This window comes from Artibeus jamaicensis, unplaced genomic scaffold (genome assembly GCF_021234435.1).
Source record: "Artibeus jamaicensis isolate MK-2021 breed Jamaican fruit bat unplaced genomic scaffold, CSHL_Jam_final scaffold_2375, whole genome shotgun sequence".
NCBI lineage: Eukaryota > Metazoa > Chordata > Mammalia > Chiroptera > Phyllostomidae > Artibeus > Artibeus jamaicensis.
Window position 1 is genome coordinate 1,133,568 of NW_026522032.1, and position 21,361 is coordinate 1,154,928.

The 21,361-nt window shown below is 45.2% G+C and overlaps 1 protein-coding gene across 3 annotated transcripts in view; it reads right to left on the reverse strand.

Moving 5' to 3' along the window:
* Positions 1–15,561, reverse strand: part of LOC119040195 (immunoglobulin-binding protein 1) — a 63,046-nt gene extending 47,485 nt beyond the window's left edge. The window contains exons 1-5 of one of the 3 annotated variants that reach the window (XM_053656648.1): positions 15,188–15,561; positions 14,509–14,802; positions 5,617–5,812; positions 3,163–3,242; positions 2,342–2,454 (exon numbers count right to left, since the gene is read on the reverse strand). In XM_053656648.1, coding sequence (XP_053512623.1) covers positions 2,342–2,454; positions 3,163–3,242; positions 5,617–5,812; positions 14,509–14,802; positions 15,188–15,381 — 877 coding nt within the window. In that variant the 5' untranslated portion in view covers positions 15,382–15,561. The remainder of the gene's footprint in view (positions 1–2,341; positions 2,455–3,162; positions 3,243–5,616; positions 5,813–14,508; positions 14,803–15,187) is intronic. The other 2 variants (XM_037133096.2, XM_053656647.1) reach the window with 2 other exon arrangements.
* Between the last annotated feature and the right edge of the window lie 5,800 nt (positions 15,562–21,361).

The following is a 21,361-nucleotide window of genomic DNA, read 5'->3' on the forward strand; positions in this document are numbered from 1 at the left end:
TTTTCTGTGTTTTGGTTGCATTTTTGTTACTAAAACTTTGTTGTCTTTAAACTTGGTTGTGCGAGGAGGCACAGTGTTTCCACCTACGCCTCCAACTTGGCTGGAAGTCCCCATTTCTCCATTTAAAGAAAATCTACATTGCCCTGGTCAATGTGGCTCAGTTGGTTGGACGTTGTCCTGCCAAGTGAATGGTCGCTGGTTCCATTCCCTGTCAGAGCACATGCCTGGGTTGCATGTTCAGTGCCTGGTATGATCAGTGTCTCTCTCTCACATCGATGTTTCTCTCCATTTCTCCCGCCCCCTCTCTAAATATAAATAAATAAAATCTTTTTAAAAATCTACATTACGTGAGCACTGAGCATCCAGGCATTACATACTCTATTCTCTCCCTGTTAGCCTTCATTTAGTCTTAGTTCTATCCATAAGTACATAGTTAATGCTTGCCACCAGTCCTTATGGTAATGTCTCTCACCATTTTGGTTGTCTGAAGCTCATTCTCTAGCAAATTCCTCAGGAAGGAGTCAGGAGAACAAAAGTTCCCAAGTTCCTGCATATTGATAAATGTCTGTAATCTTCCTATTGCATTTAAGACATATTTTACCACATATATATCCTTGGCTCCCAAGGGAGATTACGTTCTCCCAAGGAAGAATATATATATTTCTCCCTGAGTATCTTAAATATCTCTTACTCCATTTTTTTGCCCAGCATAAACTGTTAGTTTCAAAAAGTTTGAGGGTGATCCAATTTCCTTTAGAAACCACCCGCTGTTTTTGCTAAAATGTCCATGGTAGTTTCTGCTTTTCTTTCCAGTGTAGTACTTTTATTAGCCTTTGTTGTTCACTTGGGGTCAGAACTCTCAGGTGCACAGTATGATTTTTCAAATCAAATCTTTTTTGGTTTGTTGGTTTCTTTAGATTGAGGAAAGTTTCTTCCATATTAGTTTTTAGCCTTTATTCCCTTTCCTTGCTTTAGTTTTCTTCTTCAGGTAATCCTATTATCCATATGCCAAGTTCTCCTTGCTTCCTTTAATATTTGTCACTTTTTTCACAAATCTTTTTATTTTTATTTAGATAATGGTTCTGATATTTTATCTTTTTATATTTTTATTGTATTTTCCCCCACTAACATTTATTTTCCTTATACCCTCTTCCACCTCAACACAAATAAAACAAAATCTCTGGGGGGGGGGTAAAAAAGATCAAATGAGATAATATCTGAGACAAGGAAACTGAGGCTCTGAGGTACCAGATGATGTCCTATCAAATGGGAGGAGTACTGGGTTACCCCAGCTCAGTCTGGGCTTTTTCTGCTAATACCGTATTGCTTCCACCCTTCTGATGACCACCCTGTTCGCTACCTGTCCCTCCCCAGGGCAGCTCCAAGTATCTGCTGTGATGTAATGACCAAGCTGGGCACCAAGAATCCAGTCATTCAAAACTGCAGGCCTGCCGTGGCTGGTGTGGCTCAGTGGATTGAGCACAGGCCTGCGAACCAAAGCATCACTGGTTCGATTCCCAGTCAGGGCACATGCCTGGGTTGTGGGTCAGAGCCCCAATAGGGGGAGCACGAGAGGCAACCACAAATTAATGTTTCTCTCTCTTTCTCCCTCCTTTTCCCTTTCTTTCAAAAAAATAATAAAATCTTTAAAAAAGTAAAACTCCTGCCCTGAGGAATTTCTAAGTACTGCTCCTTTCTTGTAAATGTGGACTACCCTCCAGTTTGGTTGCTGCCCAGAGCCTTCAGGTAGCTGTTCTCTTATAATTTGTTCAGTATGCAACTGTTAGTTGTAGGAGGGGTTGACCTAATCCAACCCGCTCTGCCAATACCATAGCACACAGGTGGCAAACCCAAGGCCCATGGGCCGATCTTCCACCTTGTTTTATCCAGCCCAGCACCTTGTTTCTACTTGGCAGCAGCGCTGAGCTCTCGCTTAACAGTTCAGGAGTAGTTACATTCACACAGTCCTAAAGTTACACTTGGCCCTTTGAAGGCAACTGCGAGGCTGATGTGGCCCCTGGTAAAAATGAGTTTGACACCCCTCGTTTAGCGGAATGCTCTCTGTGGATTTTTGGTTTTGCTATCTAGCTGCTCCATGTGTTTTAATGCCATATTTGCAGATCCTCGAAAACTATACTTGTCCACTGACCCATCCTCCCAGAATCATCTGCTGTTTATTTTACTAATAAATGAAGTAAAATACTGCCTAGAGGATTGGTGTTACTCAGAATCTCTGTCCAGATTACTTCTGCTCCTAAAGCATGGCAATACTTGGTTGGAATTTGACTGCTGGGAACTAAGTGCCGAGCAGTGGAACTATGTTCCTCCCAGCCCTTCATACCTGAGGTTGTCTTGGGTATTCCCTGATCTGGTAAAGCTCCCACCTTCCGATGCTGATCATACCAGTCATTCACTGTCATAGATGCCAGACTTGGATAACCAGCTCCAAATACCCTGCAAGAATCACAAAGTATTAAGAAAACAACATAAATGATGGTAGTATAAAGCGTCTTCTCTTCATTGACAAAGCCTGGGCCTGGCTCATCCTCCCTCCCCTAACCAGCCAACTATTGAGGAGCTGTGCAAACTCCTAGGAGGATCTGTAAAAAAAGGCATCCAGGAAGGGGCATGAAAGTCAAGAGTTTTTATGAGACAATAAAGAGCCCATATCATCTCCCAATAAGCAATCCCCGAGGCCAATGCCCCACGAACTGGTGTGGAGACCACGGAAGGGGTATTTGTAGTTGGTGCAGAGGAAGGAGACTATCCTGCCACCCTACGGGACAGCGTCTCAAGAACTCAGATGGGCCCACATGTCCTTTGCAGAACTGTCACTGAAGGCCATGATGGGAAACGATTTTAAAAGGTACAATTTTCCATCTGATTCCTTTCTTTGTCTGGTTTTTAATTACTCAATTAAGTGACTGATTCTTTTCATTGGTTTCCTTTTGAGCCTCTTCTGAAGCTCCAATTTGTGAGGGAAATGCCTGCTGAAGACAGAGAGAAAGTACTAGAAGAGATATTAACCCTTTGATGAAAGAACAGCTTCCCAGGTGAAGCCATGCCTGTTAACAATGCCCATTCTGTCTGTTACCATGCACTGCAAGGGAACCACAAAAGCAAGGGGCTTGAAAAGGCAACCCACTTTTCAGCACAACCTACTTGGCTTGGGCGGCATTCCGAGTGAGAATAAAGGGTTTCATTGGAGGCCTGGCCTGAGGAGTGGAGCCAGAAGCTGATGCCTAAAAAGGAAATTAACTATCAGAATTGTATCTGCCTTTTGCCCACCCCACTCTGCAGCCTCATAGGTCTTTGGGTGTTTAAAAAGCCCTAGATTCAAAAGTCACTTACTCCCTACATATCAGTCTCTGAGACACAGCAGCAGAATACTGATGATGGTGATTGCTTAGCTTTGCTGAGGACACCTAAGGACCTTCCTGAGGGAAAGAGAAATCTCTCCCCCCAAATCACCTCACCATAAGGGAAAGTTTACTTGGCTTTAAAATGCCCTCCCCACCCTGGCTGGTATGGCTCAGTGGATTGAGTGCCAGCCTGCAAACGGAAAGGTTGCTGGTTCAATTCCCAGCCAGGGCACATGCCTGGATTGAGGGCCAGGTCCCCAGTAGGGGGCATCTGACAGGCAACTGATGGATGTATCTCTTGCATGTTTCTCTCCCTCTCTTTCTCACTGCCTTTCCGTTGCTCTAAAAGTAAATAAATAAAATCTTTAAAAAATTAAAAAAAATAAAATGCCTTCGTAAAAGGAGATGCCAAAGCCTTCTTCCATGTTCCATGTAAATCCCTTGGGCCGAATTTTAAGTCCCTTTCCTCAGCCCGGCCTTCAGTGCTGAAGTTCAAGTATGACCCCTTCCAATTGTAATTATGCTATTAACTGTCAAGAACCCCTGAGGACAGGGGTGTCAAACTCATTTTCACTGGGGGCCACATCAGCCTTGTGGTTGCCTTCAAAGGGCCAAAATAATTTTAGGACTGTATAACTGTAACTCCTCTTTAACTGTTAAGGAGTTTAAATTACATTCAGCCCTTTGAAGGCAACCACAAGGCTGATGTGGCCCCCAGTGAAAATGAGTTTGACAGCCCTGCCGTATGGTCCTTTAGAAATGGATGTTGCTAAATGCAAGGGTGGGGGGAAAATGAGTGAATACTTTTCTAATGTAGCTATACAGAAATGTTTCAAAGAACCCTGGCTGTCTGGGTGCACAACGACACCAAGTCTGCTCAAAGAAAAGGTATTTGGTTGGTGCTCCATCACGCCCAGGTCCAATCTCAATACTAGATGAGAGAGCGTGGGGAAAAAAACCCCAACAAAACAAAGAGGGGCACGGGGGAGGACCCAGAAGAGTCCAGCCTCGCACTGTGTAAAAACCACACTAAGGCCCTGGTTGCCATGGCTCAGTGGATTGAGTGCCAGCCTGCAAACCAAAGAGTCACCAGTTCGATTCCCAGTCAGGGCACATGCCTGGGTTGTGGGCCAGGTCCCCAGTAGGGGGTGTGCAAGAGGCAACTGCACATTGATATTCCTTCCTCTCTTTTTCCCTTCCTTCCCCTCTCTCTAAAAATAAATAAATAACACCTTTAACATGAGGAACTAGGTTGATGTTAACCTGAGGCAAAAGCTCCTGGGCTAATTAATAGAAATCAAATTAAGAGGTTTCTCTGAGGACTTAAACACATGCCGTTGACTGGCTGATATATTCAATTTGATTCACGTCATATCAGAGCCAAAAAGTAAGTGGCAGCAGAGCTTAATCTTTGGAACCATCAGCTCCAAAGCAGGGTTATGATCTTGTCGAAGGCAGCCGAAGAAGCTGCGGTCACTGCATTGTCTTGACCACTGTGCCCGACACTGTGTGCATAGAAGGCCAGGCCATGTGTCACACTCAGGTGACCCAAAGGCGGGAGAGGGCATCACAGTGTTAAGATTAAATTGCAAGTCCTCCCCCAAGTGAAATACATTCCATGTCTTTCATTTTATCATCTTCTTCCTCTTTTCTCTCTCTCCCTCGGGTCCACTTTTCTTCTACATCCCCATCCTAGTCTTCTTCCTCTTTGTTTATCCAACTCAAGTAGATTTTAAAAGCCTGTAGCCCTGTGCCTTCCTTCAGCATCCAAGACTTCCCATAGACCCAAAACCAATTTTTCCTTCAGAGAACTCTCCCACCCCCATGGCATGTCACAAAATTACAAAGTAGACAGCATTGGGGGGATGCTACTGTCAACTAGAGAGAAAACTACGCTGGAGAACCTCCAGCCTGCTTCCACTGATCTTTTTTTTTTAAAAGATTTTATTTCTTTACTGTTAGAGAAGGGAAGAAGGTAGAGAGAAATGTCAATGTGTGGTTGACTCTCATGCGCCCCCTACTGGGGACCTGATCCACAACCCAGGCATGTGCCCTGACTGGGAATCCAACCAGCAATCCTTTGGTTCACAGGCTGGCACTCAACTCACTGAGCCACACCAGCCAGGGCTGATTCCACTCATCTTAATAAGGACAACGGTTTTATGTAGACTTAAAAGGATTTTGATTTGATTCTTATCCTTCAGAATATTCCAATCTCTGACTTTTGAGCTACAAAGGCAGTCACCAGACTTACCTCTTTGGGAACGTCTTTTTCCCTCAGGATCTTGATCTCCTGGTCAATGCTGTCAATCTCTTCTAAGCTGATGCTGATCCACCTCCGCAGGTGCAGGAGGTAATACTCACGAACATGCTCGTCATCTGCTTCCCCGCTCTCCACGGCAGCTTTCATGGCAGACAGCCTGTGCTCCATCTCCTTCTTCTGCTTGTATCTGGGCCATGGAAAAGCAATACCCATGAACTTAAACATGAAGAGGTAGTCCTTCGAAAGAAGGCCACGGTACGATCTTACCTTTGCAGGTGATCAGGCCAGTCAGCATGCCAGTTTCCACTGTGGCAAAAATATAAATTTTTTTATATTCTTTACCCCACAACTTGCCAGCAAGGCAGTTTTCACAAAAGACCACGAAGCAAGAAGGGATCAGCAGGGGCTGAGTAATACAGCTGAAGCCATCTGAAGCCAGAAAAACAGAGCTGCAACCTGATCTGAACGACTTGTCCCATCATCTTTACAGATGGAGTGCCATAATAATTTTCTATCAACCTTTCTTAGCTTGGGGACTTACTACCACACAATGTCAATTCGGAATCCCAGCATCAGAGTCACAGAATCTCAGGGATCAATTACCTGCCATTGACACAGGAATTCCTTGTGAAATAGCCTTAACCACCCCCCCCCCAAATCATCTCTTCTTTTGTGCTGGGCAAAACACCCCCAGCTCTTCTGACTCATCTTACTGTCATTTAAAGTCTCATAACCACTCTGCCTACCTTTTCAGGATGCACTCTAGTATCTCATCTATCATTCACTCCACAAATATTTACTGAATACCTATTGTATGACCAGCACTGAGAACAATACCAGCACCGGTATTGTTCTCAGTACCGGTGACACAGCTGTGTATACAAGAAGGCCCTTGTTCCCCTGAAGCATCCATTGTAGTGGGAGACAATGGACAAAAAGAAATAAATAGATGAGGACTCAGGTGGTGATGAGTGCTATGAAGAAGCAAGAAGTAAGGTAAAATGGAGAGAGCAATGGTGCAACATACAGGGCTGTTACCGTATACAAAGTGATCAAGCGACACCTCTCTGAAGAGGTGACGTTCGAGCAAAGACTTTGAAGACATAGGGAAGCAAGCCGTGCCAATATCTAGAAGCGTCTTCTGTTTTGTTTTCTTTTCACAGAAGAAAATGAAGGTTTAGTACATACACATGGGAATTCACATTAAGCGTGTAAATTCCAAAGACAGTGAAACAACGCTGGGTATATAAGACATGTTTGGAGAAAGAAGAGTGGGGACAGGGTATTAGATTTCATGAGAGTGGGCGATGTGTGTGTAGTTGAAGAGGGAAACACACACAGCAGGAAAATCCCCCTGGGTGACTCAGAAACCATAGGACACGGGGGGTGGGGTGGGGATCAGGCTAACAGGCCCCTGCCCAAAGCCCTGCTATTTACTGAACTTCATTCAATTCAGGCGAAGGTGGCATCCTCGGACCTCCTTCCTGAAGCAGGTTCTCTACCTACCTGATCTCTCAGGTGGGAAAGGCCAGCAGGCCAGGGTTGTGGGGGAGGCAGAAATCAAAGGTTCTCAGTCTTGCTTCTTAATCAACAGCTTAAAGTCGGTATCCCCAAAAAAGCAGCTTCAGGGTGGCAAAACGTTGGTTCCCTCTGGGTGTCTGTTCCAAGGCACGGGGGAAGCAGACATGAAGGTCCTAGGTGGAAGAGGGCCTGGCCAGCCATGTTTGAGAAGCCACAAGGAGGCCAGTGTGGCTGGCAAGAAGGGAAGCATGATGACCGGAAGTGAAGTCAGATAGACAACCAGGGTCATAATTTGTAGACCCCCTCAGGGAATAAGACCCACTACATAAGATGCCATGCCATTTGCAGTGTGGTGGAAAAGCTGCTGGAGGCTTCGGGATAGAACACATGGCAGGAAGACGGTGACAGGGAAACTTGTTTACATGGGCCACTGGCTGTGTGTGTGTGGACTCTAGACTACCGGGGCTGGGAGGCAAAGGGGAAGTAGGGAATCAATTAAGAGGACATTCCCAAAATCCAGGTGGCAGAGAGTGACTTTCGAGAAGGAGGTAGTGAGATCTGATGCATTTAAAATATAAAATAGGACCCTGGCTTATGTACCTAGGTGCATGGAGAGTGGGCTGTGAACCAAAGGGTTGAGGTTCGATTCCCAGTCAGGGCCTATGCCTGGGTTGTGGGCCTGGTCCTCAGTGGGGGCCATGTGAGAGGCAACCACACACTGATGTTTTTCTCCCTGTTTCTCCTTCCCTTCCCCTCTCTAAAAATAAAAAAAAAAGAAATAAAACATTAAAAATATATATATCATAGGCCCTGACTGGTGTGGCTCAGTGGATCGAGTGCCAGCCTGCAAACCAAAGGGTTGCTGGTCCAATTCCTAGTCAGAGCACATGCCTGGGTTGCAGACCAGGTCTCCAGTAGAGGACATGTGAGAGGCAACCGGGGGGGGGGCGGACAGGAGAAAGAGAAGCAGAGAAACATCGATTACTTGCCTCTCTGGTACATGGAGACTGAACCTGCAACCCAGCCATGTGTCGCAACTAGGAATCAACCAGGAACCTTTCACTTTGCAGGACACCACTCAACCAACTGAGCCACAGTGGTCAGGGTGCTAATACTGTCTTTAGCAGGCAAGGCAATGTGTTTACCATTCCAGTTTTCCTGTGAATCCTGTCCCCACCCACAGTCTTCCAGGCTTTGCTCAATCAGTTACCTGCCCTGGTCATTAGCAGTTACGATTTTTCACTCTACAGGTGCCGTTCCCCCATTCTAGAAACACCTGATGTTCTACCTCTTTTTCTTCTATGCTATAGTGTAAACTGCACCTGAGCTGGGAATTTAATGACTTGAGTTTAAATCCTACCCTGCACTTACTAGCTCTGTTACTTGGACGAGTCAATTCTCAGAAGAGCCCATGTCCTTGTCTCTAACATGGGGATATTTGCTTTGTCGGGTTAAGAGGATCCAATGGAACAACACACATGGAAGTGCTTTATAAACAGCCAGGTAATACAAATACTGTCAGCTGATAAGAAAACTGAGGCTAGGAGGGGCTAGATGATGCCCCACCCATGAAGTGGTAGAAATTGGACTGGTCTCACCCTGGCTGGTGTAGCTCAGTGGATTGTGCACTGGCCTGCCAGCCAAAGGGTCGCCAGTTCAATTCCCAGTTAGGGCACATGCCTGGGTTGTAGCCCAGGTCCCCCATGGGGGGCACGTGAGAAGCAACCACACATTGATGTTTCTCTCCCTCTCTTCCTCTCCCTTCACCCTGTTTAAAAATAAAATAAATAAACTCTTTTTAAAAAATTGGACTGGTCTCCCCAGGTCTGTCCAACTCCCAAGTCCAGGCTTTTCCTGCCATGCCATATTGCTTCCATCTTTCTGATGATCACTCTATGTGTCCTTCCCAGAGACACCTCAAGCACCTACTGTAATGCAATTACTGGGCTGGGCACCAAGGATACAGTGATACAGCTGGGATACTCAAGATGTAAGTACTCATGGTCTGACCTTTAGGAATTTCAAGTCTAGAGAATAACCCACAGTATATTAAGTGCCATAAACTAAGTGCTGTACTATCTGGAAGGGGCAATAGGTAGGGAGAAGCTTCAAGGACATGACTTTTGCTCTCTTCCCTAGGCTTCTACAAGTACTTCTGTCTGGGCCTTGTTGAGTCTCTTACCTCTGATTACTCTTTTCTTTCCCTTCCTTCCCCCCCCAAACTTTCCCCCAAGGTTTTACCCTTGGCTTTTTTCTCTCTACACGTTATCCCTTGGCAAACCACACAAACCCACCATGCACCTATATTTTGAGCATCCATCACAAAACTGTCTCACAAGTTTTAGTTACACAGTCCCACCTGTCTATGGAGATTGTCCCTTTAGGAACTCAATTCAGTGCATTCAAAAATGGACTCATCACTTACCTAGCTCCTAGTCTTCTATTTCAGGGTGTCAAACTCATTTTCACTGGGGGCCACATCAGCCTTGTGGTTGCCTTCAAAGGGCCGAATGTAATTTCAACTCCTTAACAGTTCAGGAGTAGTCACATTTATACAGTCCTAAAATTACACTCGGCCCTTTGAAGGTAAACTTGAGGCTGATGTGTGGCCCCTGGTGAAAATGAGTTTGACACCCCTCCTCTATTTCTTCTAAAAGAATGCAGGTGCAGTTAACCAACCAGACTTACACTTACTCTTCCAAGATGGGATTGAGGGTAGAAAAGATACGTGAAGAAAAAGGTTTCAGGCGAGAGAGAGATGTTTTATGTAGCATGACCTCACTATGTAAAGTTGTGGGGCGAGGGAGGGAGGACTTACAAAAAGCAAATAAGGATCTGAACAATTATTTTTCTATTTGTATAAATGCTTCTTGCAAAAGTCATGGCTCTGAGAGCTATACCTTCATTTTTATTACTTCGTCCCAGTTGAAGTACTACCAGAACATGTTAACTTCTCTGCCAGTCTCCTCCTTGTCCATACTCTATACATGTTACTTCCTCATGCAGACCTCCAAGCTTCTGCCAATGAGACTGTTCTCCATTCCCTGTACATACCTCCAACTGCCTTTGGCTTTTGCTCATTTGTTCCTCCTGCTTGTCAACAATAAATATTTCTTGAGCACCTTCCACGTGCCAGACACTGTGCTAGGCACACTGCAGCAAACGAGAAATGGCTCCTGCCCTCCTGCAGTGTACATTCTAGCAGGGGAGAAAGGCAAGGCCTCGAAAGACAGTTAAATGAAGGGCATTCCATGCAAAGAGAACAGGCACAAAGAATCTGTAGAAGGAAGGAGCTGGGTCTGTTCAAAGAACTGAAAGGCCATGGTGGCTGGAGTTAATGAGCGCAGGGAGTGATACACGACATGGGAGACAGGCAGGTGCCAGGCCAGGCAGGGCCATGTAGTTAGTGCTTTGGCTGTTTCAGGTGAGAGATGCTGGTGGCCTAGACCACGGTATGATGGTGCAGATGGAGAGAAACAGACGGATGTGACATCCATGTTGTAGCTAGAACTGGAAGGCCTCACTGCTGGATGGGATGTGGAGGTCCAGAAGGGCCAGAAGCTAACTTCTCAGTTTCTAGCTTATACAGGCAGGTGAATGGTGGTAAACCTACCAAGATGGTGAAGAGCCAGGTGTGGGTAGATGTTTGTGGGTTAGAAAGCCAAAGGTTTGATTTAGGGCAGGTTAAGTTTGAGCTGTCTATGAATCCTCCGTGTAGGGTGTTGGAAGTATGAGTCTGAAGGCCAGGGGAGGTCTGGGCTATTGATGTAAATGTGAGAGCCATTAGCAAAGAGATCATGTTGATATCCTGCCTGGCAGGCATTTAAAGAAACTGTTTCAAGATCAAGTTTTCTAGCCAAAGACATGCCAATCAAAACGATGAGATACTTTTGTCTGTCCAATTGGGTTTTCTAAGTGTTAACCAAGACCAGTGCAGTGGGATATGCTCTGAGATTTGTGCAAAGCAATGCTGTTACCATCAAGAATCTTAAAATATTTAAAACCTCCAATCTGGTCACTGGTCCTTCCACAAATCTATGCTAAGGAAACAGCGACAAATGCAGTTAAAGATATTTGTACATAACATTACTCAGAATAGCAAAAACAAACAAAAACCAAATTATAGTGTAAGTATTTGATAATAAAAGATTAGTTTAGCCCTAGCTGGGGTGGCTCAGTGGACTGAGTGCCAGCCTGCAAACCAAGGGTTGATGGTTCAATTCCCAGTCAGGGCACGTGCCGGGGTTGCGGGCCAGGTCCCTGGTAGGAGGCACACTAAAGGCAACCACACACTGATGTTTCTCTCCCTCTCTTTCTCCCTCCCTTCCCCTCTCTAGAAATAAATTTAAAAAAATACTTCTTTAAAAGAAGATTAGGTTAATTACTTATGGTACAACTATGGGATGAAATATTATGTAACTATTAAAATACCACGGTTTCAAAAGACACAGGGAAGTGCTCGCAGTAGGTTAGGTTAAAAAAAAGATAAAAAACCTGTATTTACAGTGTTATTCCAAATTTATTAACTAAAATAACTACATATCTGGAAGGAAATACATCAGAAAGTTAACAAAGATCATCTCTGAGTGCTAGGATTAAGGCTTATTTTAATTAAAAATATTCTTCTGTTTTTCCAACTTTCTACAATGAGTATTACTTGTACATTCAGGAAAATCTGTAATCTCTATTTCTAACCGTTCTTCAAGGCTCATCTCAAATGCTGTTGCCTTCTGAAACCTCCCCCGTCACTCCAACCAGATGTGATTGCTCCCTGTTTTTTCTCCACAACACTGTTTATCATCTTTAGGGCACATGCCATCTTTTTTTTTGGGGGGGATATATTACAATTATTTGGATATCAAATTCATTGTTTACATGACCTTTTTTATGCCAGTGGGCCGCCCTCACCTTCTTACAAAGGATATGATGCTGAATTCTGCTTCCTGCAAGTCTATCCCATTTCCTCAAAAATCCTCTGCTCTCACTCACTAGTCCCTAACTAGTCTTTATTATTCTTTATAGCCCTCCCAACCTGAAATTACATGATTATTTAGTAGCTGTCTGCCTCTTTGCCAAAATACAAGCTCCATGAGGGCACAGACCTTGTCTGGGTCTCCATGACCTAGAACAGTCCCTGGCACACAGGAAAGGCTCAATAAATATTTGCCAAATAAACGAACCCACTTTCACCTCTTTATCAGGTCTCTCCTGAGTTTCATGCCACCAAATACCTCTACTTGGATGTCTCCTAGACACCTTAAATGCAACGTGTCTCAATACCAAATCTGATCTTCCCCATCCCGTTCTATTCTTCCTCCTCTATTCCCCATATTAGTGAGGTCTTCAGCCATCCACCTGAGTGAGTTAGGAGCATGGCCATCTTTCATGCTGCTTCCTTCTACCCCACCGCCCTCAACCAACTGATCACCAAGTTTTCTACAGATGCAACCCTCCTAAGTAAATATTCCCCCATGCCTTCTGCCATTGCATGGCCACAGTGGGGTCTCATCATCCGTGTGGACTAATGGTGCCTGACTGCTACCAGGGTGTGCTGGTGAAAATGCAAATATGGCCAGGCTACTGAGAAAAAAGGGAAGAAGAGAAGAGAAAAAAGGAAGGAAGGAAAGTAAAGGAAAAAAAAATCCAGTGGATCCAAATCACCAAGCAAAGTCTAAGCTCTTTAACATGGACTAACATGTAATATTTTAACATTTACATGTTAACATTATGCTAATTACATTGTTACATTAACATAAAATTTACAGAATATTTACTATGTGGCAGATACTGTGCTAACAAGTATTATGTGCTTCATCTTATTTATGCTTCTGAACCCTATGATAGATATCTTTATTACTTAGATTTCACATATGAGGAAACCTGAGGCTCAGATAGGTTAAATGAGTTACCCAAAGTTCAATGGCTTATCAAGTAAAGCTGGGTCTCCAACCCAGGTCTCTGTCTGTACTCAGCTACAAAGCTATAACAACAGCTTCCTTTGAGTGCTTTTTATGTATGAGAAAGGACTGCTGTTATCTGACTTTTATAGCTGGGAAAATTAAGGCACTGAAAGATTAAGCAGCTTACCCAAAGTCAGGTGATTGAATGGTGGAGCTGGGATTCAAACCCTTTCCCCACATTCTTAGCAATGAGGTTGTTCCTTCACCTTCCTCTGCACCCAAGAACTCCTAGATCTGAACCCTAAAACATTCTTCAGCATCATTCCTTTCCCCTCTCCACTACCCCCTTCATATTCCAACATTACCTAATTGCTTATAGTTATTCCCCACCCCCACACCAGCACAGCTCTGTAATGTCCCTGCAGAGGGACATTACTAAGGCTAGCTCTGCTGTCTAATGCCCTCCTTTCCTCTTCCTCTAGCTAATATTTCTACTTGTCCTTGAACAACTCATCCCAGGAGTCGCCTCTTCTAGAGAGCCTGCTTCTCTCTCCTGCTTACTCTTTGGCTTGCTGCCCCTCCTGTCTGTCACAGTACCTTGTACATCTTTCTACCACATCCTTTTGTGCTGACACTGCTTTGATGCCTCTTTTCCTCACTAGATTGTATGCTTCTCTGAGGCAAAGATGACCCACACTCATAGATGACCCACATGCCCCCAGTGTCTACTATAGTTCCCAGACACTATGAGCATTCTTTAAATGCTTTTAAAAAATAAACTGAGGCCCTGGCTGGTGTGGCTCAGTGGATTAAGTACTGGCCTGTGAAACAAAGGATCACTGGTTCAATTCCCAGTTTGGGCACATGCCTGGGTTGTGGGCCAGGTGCCCCGGTGCAGAGCATGTGAGAGGCAACCACACATTGATGTTTCTCTCCCTCTTTCTCTCTCCCTTCCCCTCAGTCTAAAAGTAAATAAATAAAATATTTTAAAGAAAACCTAACCAAACTGAGAGCAAGCGACTTGTTCAAGGCACAAGATGAAGCTGCACTGGGACTAAGATCAGTTGGGGATGTTATACACCTGATCCAGCACTGTTAAAACGGAGCTTGTGAACCAGTGGAACCTAAAGGGATGACAGCAACAAGATATTGTGCCCTTCAGAGATATCTGCCCCACTGTACCTTATGAATATTGCTATATTGTGCCATAGGAGATTGGGAGGCATTCTACTAAACTACATTGCCACTGTGAGCAACCATAAGTAGTCTAATGCTCAGATATGATCATCTCAACAAAGGCAGAGGGTTCTCGTAAAGCTCAGTAGAGTTTGCTCGTGGGCTATACCCAATAAAAAACCAAAAGAGTAACATACACCATTGTCCACACCCCCTAAAAAAACATGCACCCCTCCCCCAATAGCATTGCCATTGGGCAGTTTTCAAATTATAGCTATTGACCCACCTCTCTATTTTAGCCTGTCTTTGAGATGCCATAGCAACGAGGTTAGGATGGGCCATGGAAGAACTAGCTGTGTTACTTTCAGCTGAGTTGTTCTTGGTTTTAGGCAACTCAAACTCTGCCACGTGATAGTGTTGGCAATGAGTTAAGTAGATTAAAAAGTGTTCTCGAGCCCACTGCAAATCATCTAGCCGCTTGCTGGGGTTGACTTGTTTCAGAGCGAGCGCTCCTTGAAGTGCTGGCACCATCAGGTACTTCAGGTCGGAGGAAGCAATCTCTTCCAAGTCTTCATTATGGCTGGAAAGAGCAAAGAGGAGGCTGTGAAGCCTAGTTGGTCATTCAAACGGTGGCCCTTGCTTCCTGGAGGAGGGGAGGGTTGAGGTGGGAATGAGGTAAAGGGAGGAGACAAGGGGAACAGCGGCCGGTTTTCTTCAATGAAACGTGGCTGAGCGGTCACACCCAATGCCTCTGCAAACAGACCATGCTATGTAACAGAGTCGTGGAATATTGACTATATGGGAGAGAGATGGAGAATGTAAACAATGCACACGAGATCACAGTGAGAGGCAGGCAGGAAAGGGTGCTAGTCTTAAAGGTCTCCCTCCACCCTGGCTCAATGGCTCCACCCCTGGTAACCAAGATTACGGTACCTTCATTGTCAGCAATTACCCTCTCCCTATACCTGAACAAGTCAAGCTGCAATAACATCTCAGCCGACTGCTTCAGGAGGTGTAGTCCTTTCAACACCTTCTCTTGCACTACCCGGGCACCGGTGGGTTCCGTCGCCACTTCCACTTCGTCCAGAAGCCGCTGGGAGGTATCGAACAGCTCAGGGAGGCGCGGCGGCAGTAACTCTTCTTCTTCGGCGGCTGCCATCTTGCGGGAGAGAGGAAGCAGGGAGACCTCACTTCCGGGGTTAAAGGCAACCTCGGGAAAGCGCTCCGCTTGGACCGACGAAACCGGAAGTAGCCCTACAGCACCCGTAGCCCGTCGTTGCCGAGGTGCCCAAGGTCCGCCGGAAGCAGCTGTTTGGCGGCTCGGGCACCCGTTTCCATTGAATCGGTTGGAAATCGAAACCGAGTTGATTTTGATTTCCAACCGAGCTGCCCCTTACTAAAGGAGCAGGACCCTCGGCGCTGTTTTACAGCTAGCTCCTCGTCGCTAGTGCGGTGCTGGGAAGCTCCGTGGTCCTGAGGCCCAGCTGGGGCGGGGCGGGGCGGAATAATGGGCGAGCCCCGGCGCGCTTCCGGAACTGGCCCGCCACGCGCCTCTGCCCGCCACCCGCATTCCGGGGGCTGCTCCAGCCCCCGCGTTGCACCCTGGGTCCGCAGGTGTGGGTGCGCGAGCGCGAAGTGCAAGTAGCGCCCCCCTCTGGCTTCTATCCAGCCACAGCTGGAGCTCTGGGATCCTCCCATCCAGTCCTTTCCCATCACTTCCCCTTCATGTCGCCCTCCACACACAAACTTCCTTTCAAGTTTTCCCCTGAAACCTTCCTTGCCCCACCTCCCAGCCAAGTTACAGTTCTGTGCATATTTCTCAGAGAGCACCTACAAAATGTTGTATTACCGTTAGTGATTGACAAATCTAGCGCCCTTACCAGAATGAGTAATTTTTGCACCCCTCTGGATAGCTCAGTGACATTATGTGAATAGAAAAATAAGTGATCGGTTTGGAAGGCAGCCCAATTATGCAGAACTTGCACTGGTCATTACGTAGCCATTAGCCACGTGGGGCTATCAAGCACTTGAATGTGGCTATTTATATTTGAGATGTACTGTAAATGTGAAAAACACTAGATTTTGAAAAAATTATTATGAAATTTCATAATAATGTTTACCCTTACTACATTGTTGAAATGCTTATATTTTGTATATTTGGGTTAAGTATGTTACAATTAATTTCACTTGCGTCTTTTTACTTAATGTGCCAACTTGAAAACTTAAATTTACAAAACGGGCTCACATTTGTGGGTTACATTTTATTTCCACTGCACAGTGCTGATGTAAAAATATAATCCGGGGAAGTCTTTGCTTTGAACAAATCAATATAAGTACATACTGATTACCTTTGAACATACCCCGAGTTGTCCTGCTCTGGAAAGTAAGCTTTTAAACTAAATGTGGTTAAGAAGAAAACATTTTTCATGTAAAAACAACTAGAGGGCAATATAGGATAGTATATAACTAGGGGATATGTCACATTGCACAGGCTGTTGGAAAACTAATAAATGACAAGTCATTCTATGGCAGCAATTTCAGAAAGCTTCTTAGACATGGCATGCTGTCACAGAATTTCAAAATTGGACTGTGACTTCACAAATCCGAGGGAAAAACTGACACCAGAAACCTTCATTGACTTGCCCAACCAGTTGTGACAAAGCCAGTGTCTTCTAAATTTAATTGTTTTCACTCCATCAATCTTAAATTGAGTGACTTTAAAAAAGATGGACAGGACCTTTTATGTGGGGCAGAATCAAGCCCTTAGCTATAAAATGATGCTTCAAAAGAGGGAGAGGAGAGAGGGACACAAGTGTAGCTTGACAAAACTTCCCAGATGATTTGAATAAACCTCCCCTTACAACCCCCACCTCCTCCACTTAGAAGCTGAGAAGGGAGGCTCTGGAAAATTACCTAGTATTTGACTTGTCTGGCATTTCTTATGACTCTAAATTCAGTTAAGCTGAACTCCTGGAGTCAGCCTTGGCCAGGGATACAAAGAACAAAGATAGTACTTGTGGAAGAGACCTGGAAACAGTTAAGTGTGAGACCAAAAGATTTGTTGCTGGTCTGGCTCAGTGGATCGAGTGCCGGCCTACAAACTAAAGGGTTGCTGGTTCGATTCCCAGTCAGAGCACATGCCTGGGTTGTGGACCAGGTCCCCAGTATGGGGCTTGGGAAAAGCAGCCACACATTGCTATTTCTCTTCCTCTCTTTCTCCTTCCCTTCCCCTCTCTCTAAAAATAAATCAATAAAATCTTTTTTAAAAAAGAAAATTTGGGCTTTGGCTAGTGTAGCTCAGTAGATTGAGCGTGGTGGGCCTGCGAACAAAATGATCGAGGTTCAATTCCCAGTGAGGGCACATGCCTGGGTTGCAGGCCAGTTCCCAGCAGGGGATGCATGAGAGGCAACCATACATTGATATTTCTCTCCCTCTCTCCTTCCCTTCCCTTCCCTTCTAAAGATAAATAAATAAAATCTTTAGAAAAAATTTGTTCCTGTGCATTTGCTAGGATGAAGACATAGCTTTACTGTTGTCTAAGAGGAAAAAAAAAGCCCAGAATTTGAATTTGGTCCTATACTTTGTAAACCATTTTTATATGGCCTCCAAAAGGACAGTCTTTATGATAGTTGCCAATTATTAATGCTGTCAGAGTGCATATTATATATTCAAATTATCAAAAATATTGCATTGCATCTTATTTTGGGATGATACCAAGATTCAAAAGTGGTTAAAAATAAAAATTAGTTGTTCATTGTGAAGTTGTTCATTGTGTTTCTGTGTGTAAAACACTTTAGCACACTAAATAATTAAAACATCCTGTTCTATATCGGAGGGTTTTTTAAAGATCTTTTAATTTTTATTTATTTTTAGAAACAGGGAAATGAAGGGAGAAAGAGAGGGACAGAGAAATTGATGTGCGAGAGAAACTTCGACCAGCTGCCTCTTGCACAGGACCCAACCAGGGACCTGGCCTGGAACCCAGGAATGTGTCCTGAGTGGGAATCGAACCGATGGGCCTTTGGTTCACAGGCAGGCACTCAGTCCACTGAGCCACACCAGCCAAGGTGGGAGGAATATTTAAAACATTTAAATAGGTCTAATGGAATCCCTAGCAACCTTCTAGCATGAGCCATAGAAAGCTGCACCTCCCTCTGTTCCCTAGGTGACTCCACCCCTCCCCCATCTGTCACCATGGAGATGAGTGTCTTCATTTCTCCCATTCCACTACTTTCACCCCTAGGTGAGCCTCAGAGAGCCCCCTCCCCATCCCCATAGAAAGAACTCCATGCTCCTCAACCTTTGTTCCAGATCACATTCTGCTTCTCAGGCTGTCACCATAGAAACTGAAAGTCTGGCCCCTGCCCCACTCATCTCCATGGTGACCCTCAGCCCTCCCCTCCCCGCCCCCCCCCCAAGATATCACCGGGCTTAATCCTCAGTCTGGGTTTAGAACCCAAGACAGTAGAGGGTGGCTCCCTGCTGTGGTCTCAGTCTTTGTCTCTGATCGTCCTGGCTTTGAAGGTAAGGTGACCCCCCCTCTCTCAACAAAGGGCAAACTCCAGTTTATTCAGCACCAATGAAGTGCCAGGCACTGGGCTGGGTACTGTACACACTGAACTCATTACCAGCCATTTTATGAAGTTTAAGGCAGAGAGGCTCACAGAGGTGAAGGCACTGGGCCTTGCATCCCCTGCTGAGCCCCTTAGCATCTCACTGAAACTAGGGGCCTAGATGACTCTCTTTCCACCATTCTGCTTTGCTGTGCAACCTTGGACAAGTAGCCTCCTGTCTCTGAGCCTCCGTTTTTCCCATTGTAAAATAAGAGTGTTGGACTAATTGTCACCTTAAATATCCTCATTTAATGTTGGATCATAAATTGTTCTCATCTTCAAATTGAGGAACTGATTGTTCAGATATGAATGGTAGAATAAAACTGTTAAGGTGGGTTTTTTTTAAGTGACATAGTAGAGGTATCCATTTTTTTTTTTGTCCAGACTTTTCTGATCAAACACTCTAAGTTTATTGCTTAGAATCTCTTTTACGGTTTTTCAAAATATTTTATTTATTTACTTTCAGAGCGAGGGAAGGGAGGGAGAAAGAAAAGGAGAAACACATGAATGTGTGAGAGAAACATCGACCTGGCCTGCAACCCAGGCATGTGCCCTGACTGGGAATAAAACCACCGACCCTTTGGTTCACAGACCGGCGCTCAATCCACTGAGCCACACCAGCAAGGGCTTTTCTTTTTGAAAGTTCTATTTTGAAGTAACACACGGGAAGTCGCAGGTAGTTTTGAGGACCTTTCACCCCACTCCCATCTCACTGGAGCAGCCTCTCTACCCTTGGCTTTTGCTTCTCTAAGACTGACCACCAGGTGGCAGTTGGAGCCTGAATTCTGGCTTCACCCCTTCCTCCTGGGACTTCTCCCAGACACCTGTGACTATCTTGCCCAGCATTGTTGAACGTTGGCCTAGGCATTTGGAAGCTGTTGAAGTAAGCAGCGTCAGTACCTGAAACTTTGCTTGATTTTCTCTTTAGAAGGTACGAGTTTCCTCCCTGTCCTACCCTGCTCTGTCTCAAATGGAAGAAGCCACAGATTCTGGCCAGTGGGCTGCCCCACAAAGGCCACTGCAACCTCTAAGGATATCAGGGCACATGGCCCTAAAGGGATTTCATTTCTACTTCTGCCAGAATTTAGCAAGTCTCTCCCAGAGTTACTGCACCCCTTAACCCAGTAAAGACAGGGTACTTAAGTACCAGGGTTAAGCCTTGTGAGTCAGCCTGGATTTGGATCTCCACAACACTGTATCCTGTGGAGGACTTATTAACCCTGTATCCTTGGTGATGTTCAATACCTGACCTAGAGTCTTTAAGCCTTATTTTCTCAACTGTAAAATGAGGATAATAATGGTACCAGCCTCGCAGGGTGGTGTGGTGTGAAGATGCAATGGGATAATACATATACATTAACAGAGAATAAGTATAGAATAAGGCTCAATTGAAGAACAGTTGGGCCTTGGGTAAGACCAGTGATGAGAACAAGTATGAGGAGCATGCTATCCAGGTGCCTAGAAGGCTCAAGCCAAGAAAATTGGGAGATAAAGGAAGCCTTCCCAAGAGATCATATTTCAGTTGCAACTTGCAGGACAGGTCAAATTCTTCCAGAAAGTCCAGGTGGAAAGTGAATTCCAGGAATAAAGAATAGAATGTTCAACTAAAGAGATGTGGGGACCCACATGGGTTATTGCAGTCACTGTAAGTAGTTAGGTATGCCTGAAATGTATGTTTGTTTGTGAGTCAGTCACAAGGTACGAAAACAGATCAGCAGGGGCCAGACCACAAGGGGCCTCAGGTGCCTGATGACCCGAAGCTGGAATTGATCTGGCAGACACTGTGGAGCCACTGAAGGTTTTCAAGCAAGGAAGTGGTTACAATTATTGCTGGCTTGGAGGCCCAGCTGCCTTGAGGGGGGCAGAGACTGGAGGCAGGGGAGAGAGGAGCCGGGCTTAGAGAATTATATTGGAGATGGAGACCCAGGGATGTACTCTGTGTTGTTTCCCCCTCCAAGAGGGAGATATCAGTAACCATGTTTTTCTAAGAGTTCATCTGAAAAAGGAAAGAAAGCTAGGGCCAGAGAAGTCATGGTACCATTTTTGAAAAAAAAATATGGGTGAACCCTGGCTGGTGTGGCTCAGTGGATTGAGTGCTGGCCTGTGAACTAAAGGGTCGCTGGTTCGATTCCCAGTCAGGGCACATGCCTGGGTTGTGGACCAGGTCCCAGTAGGGAGAGTGTGAGAGTTAACCACACATTGATGTATCTCTCCCTCTCTTTCTCCCTCCCTTCCCCTCTCCCTAAATAAGTAAAATCTTTAATTAAAAAAAAAAAAGAGTGCCCAAGCCCCTGGCCAGTGTGGTACAGTTGCTTGGAGCGTTGTCCCCTAGACCAAAAAGGTTCGATTCCTAGTCAGGTCACATACCCAGGTTACAGGTTCGATCTCTGGTTGGGGCATGTAGGAGAAGCCAACCAATTGATGTACGTGTCTCTCTTTCTCTCTCTCTCCCCCTCTCTACAAAAGAAAAATAGAAGTAAAATAAAAGTGCCCAAGGTCCAGCCCACATTCACGGTTTGGAGGAA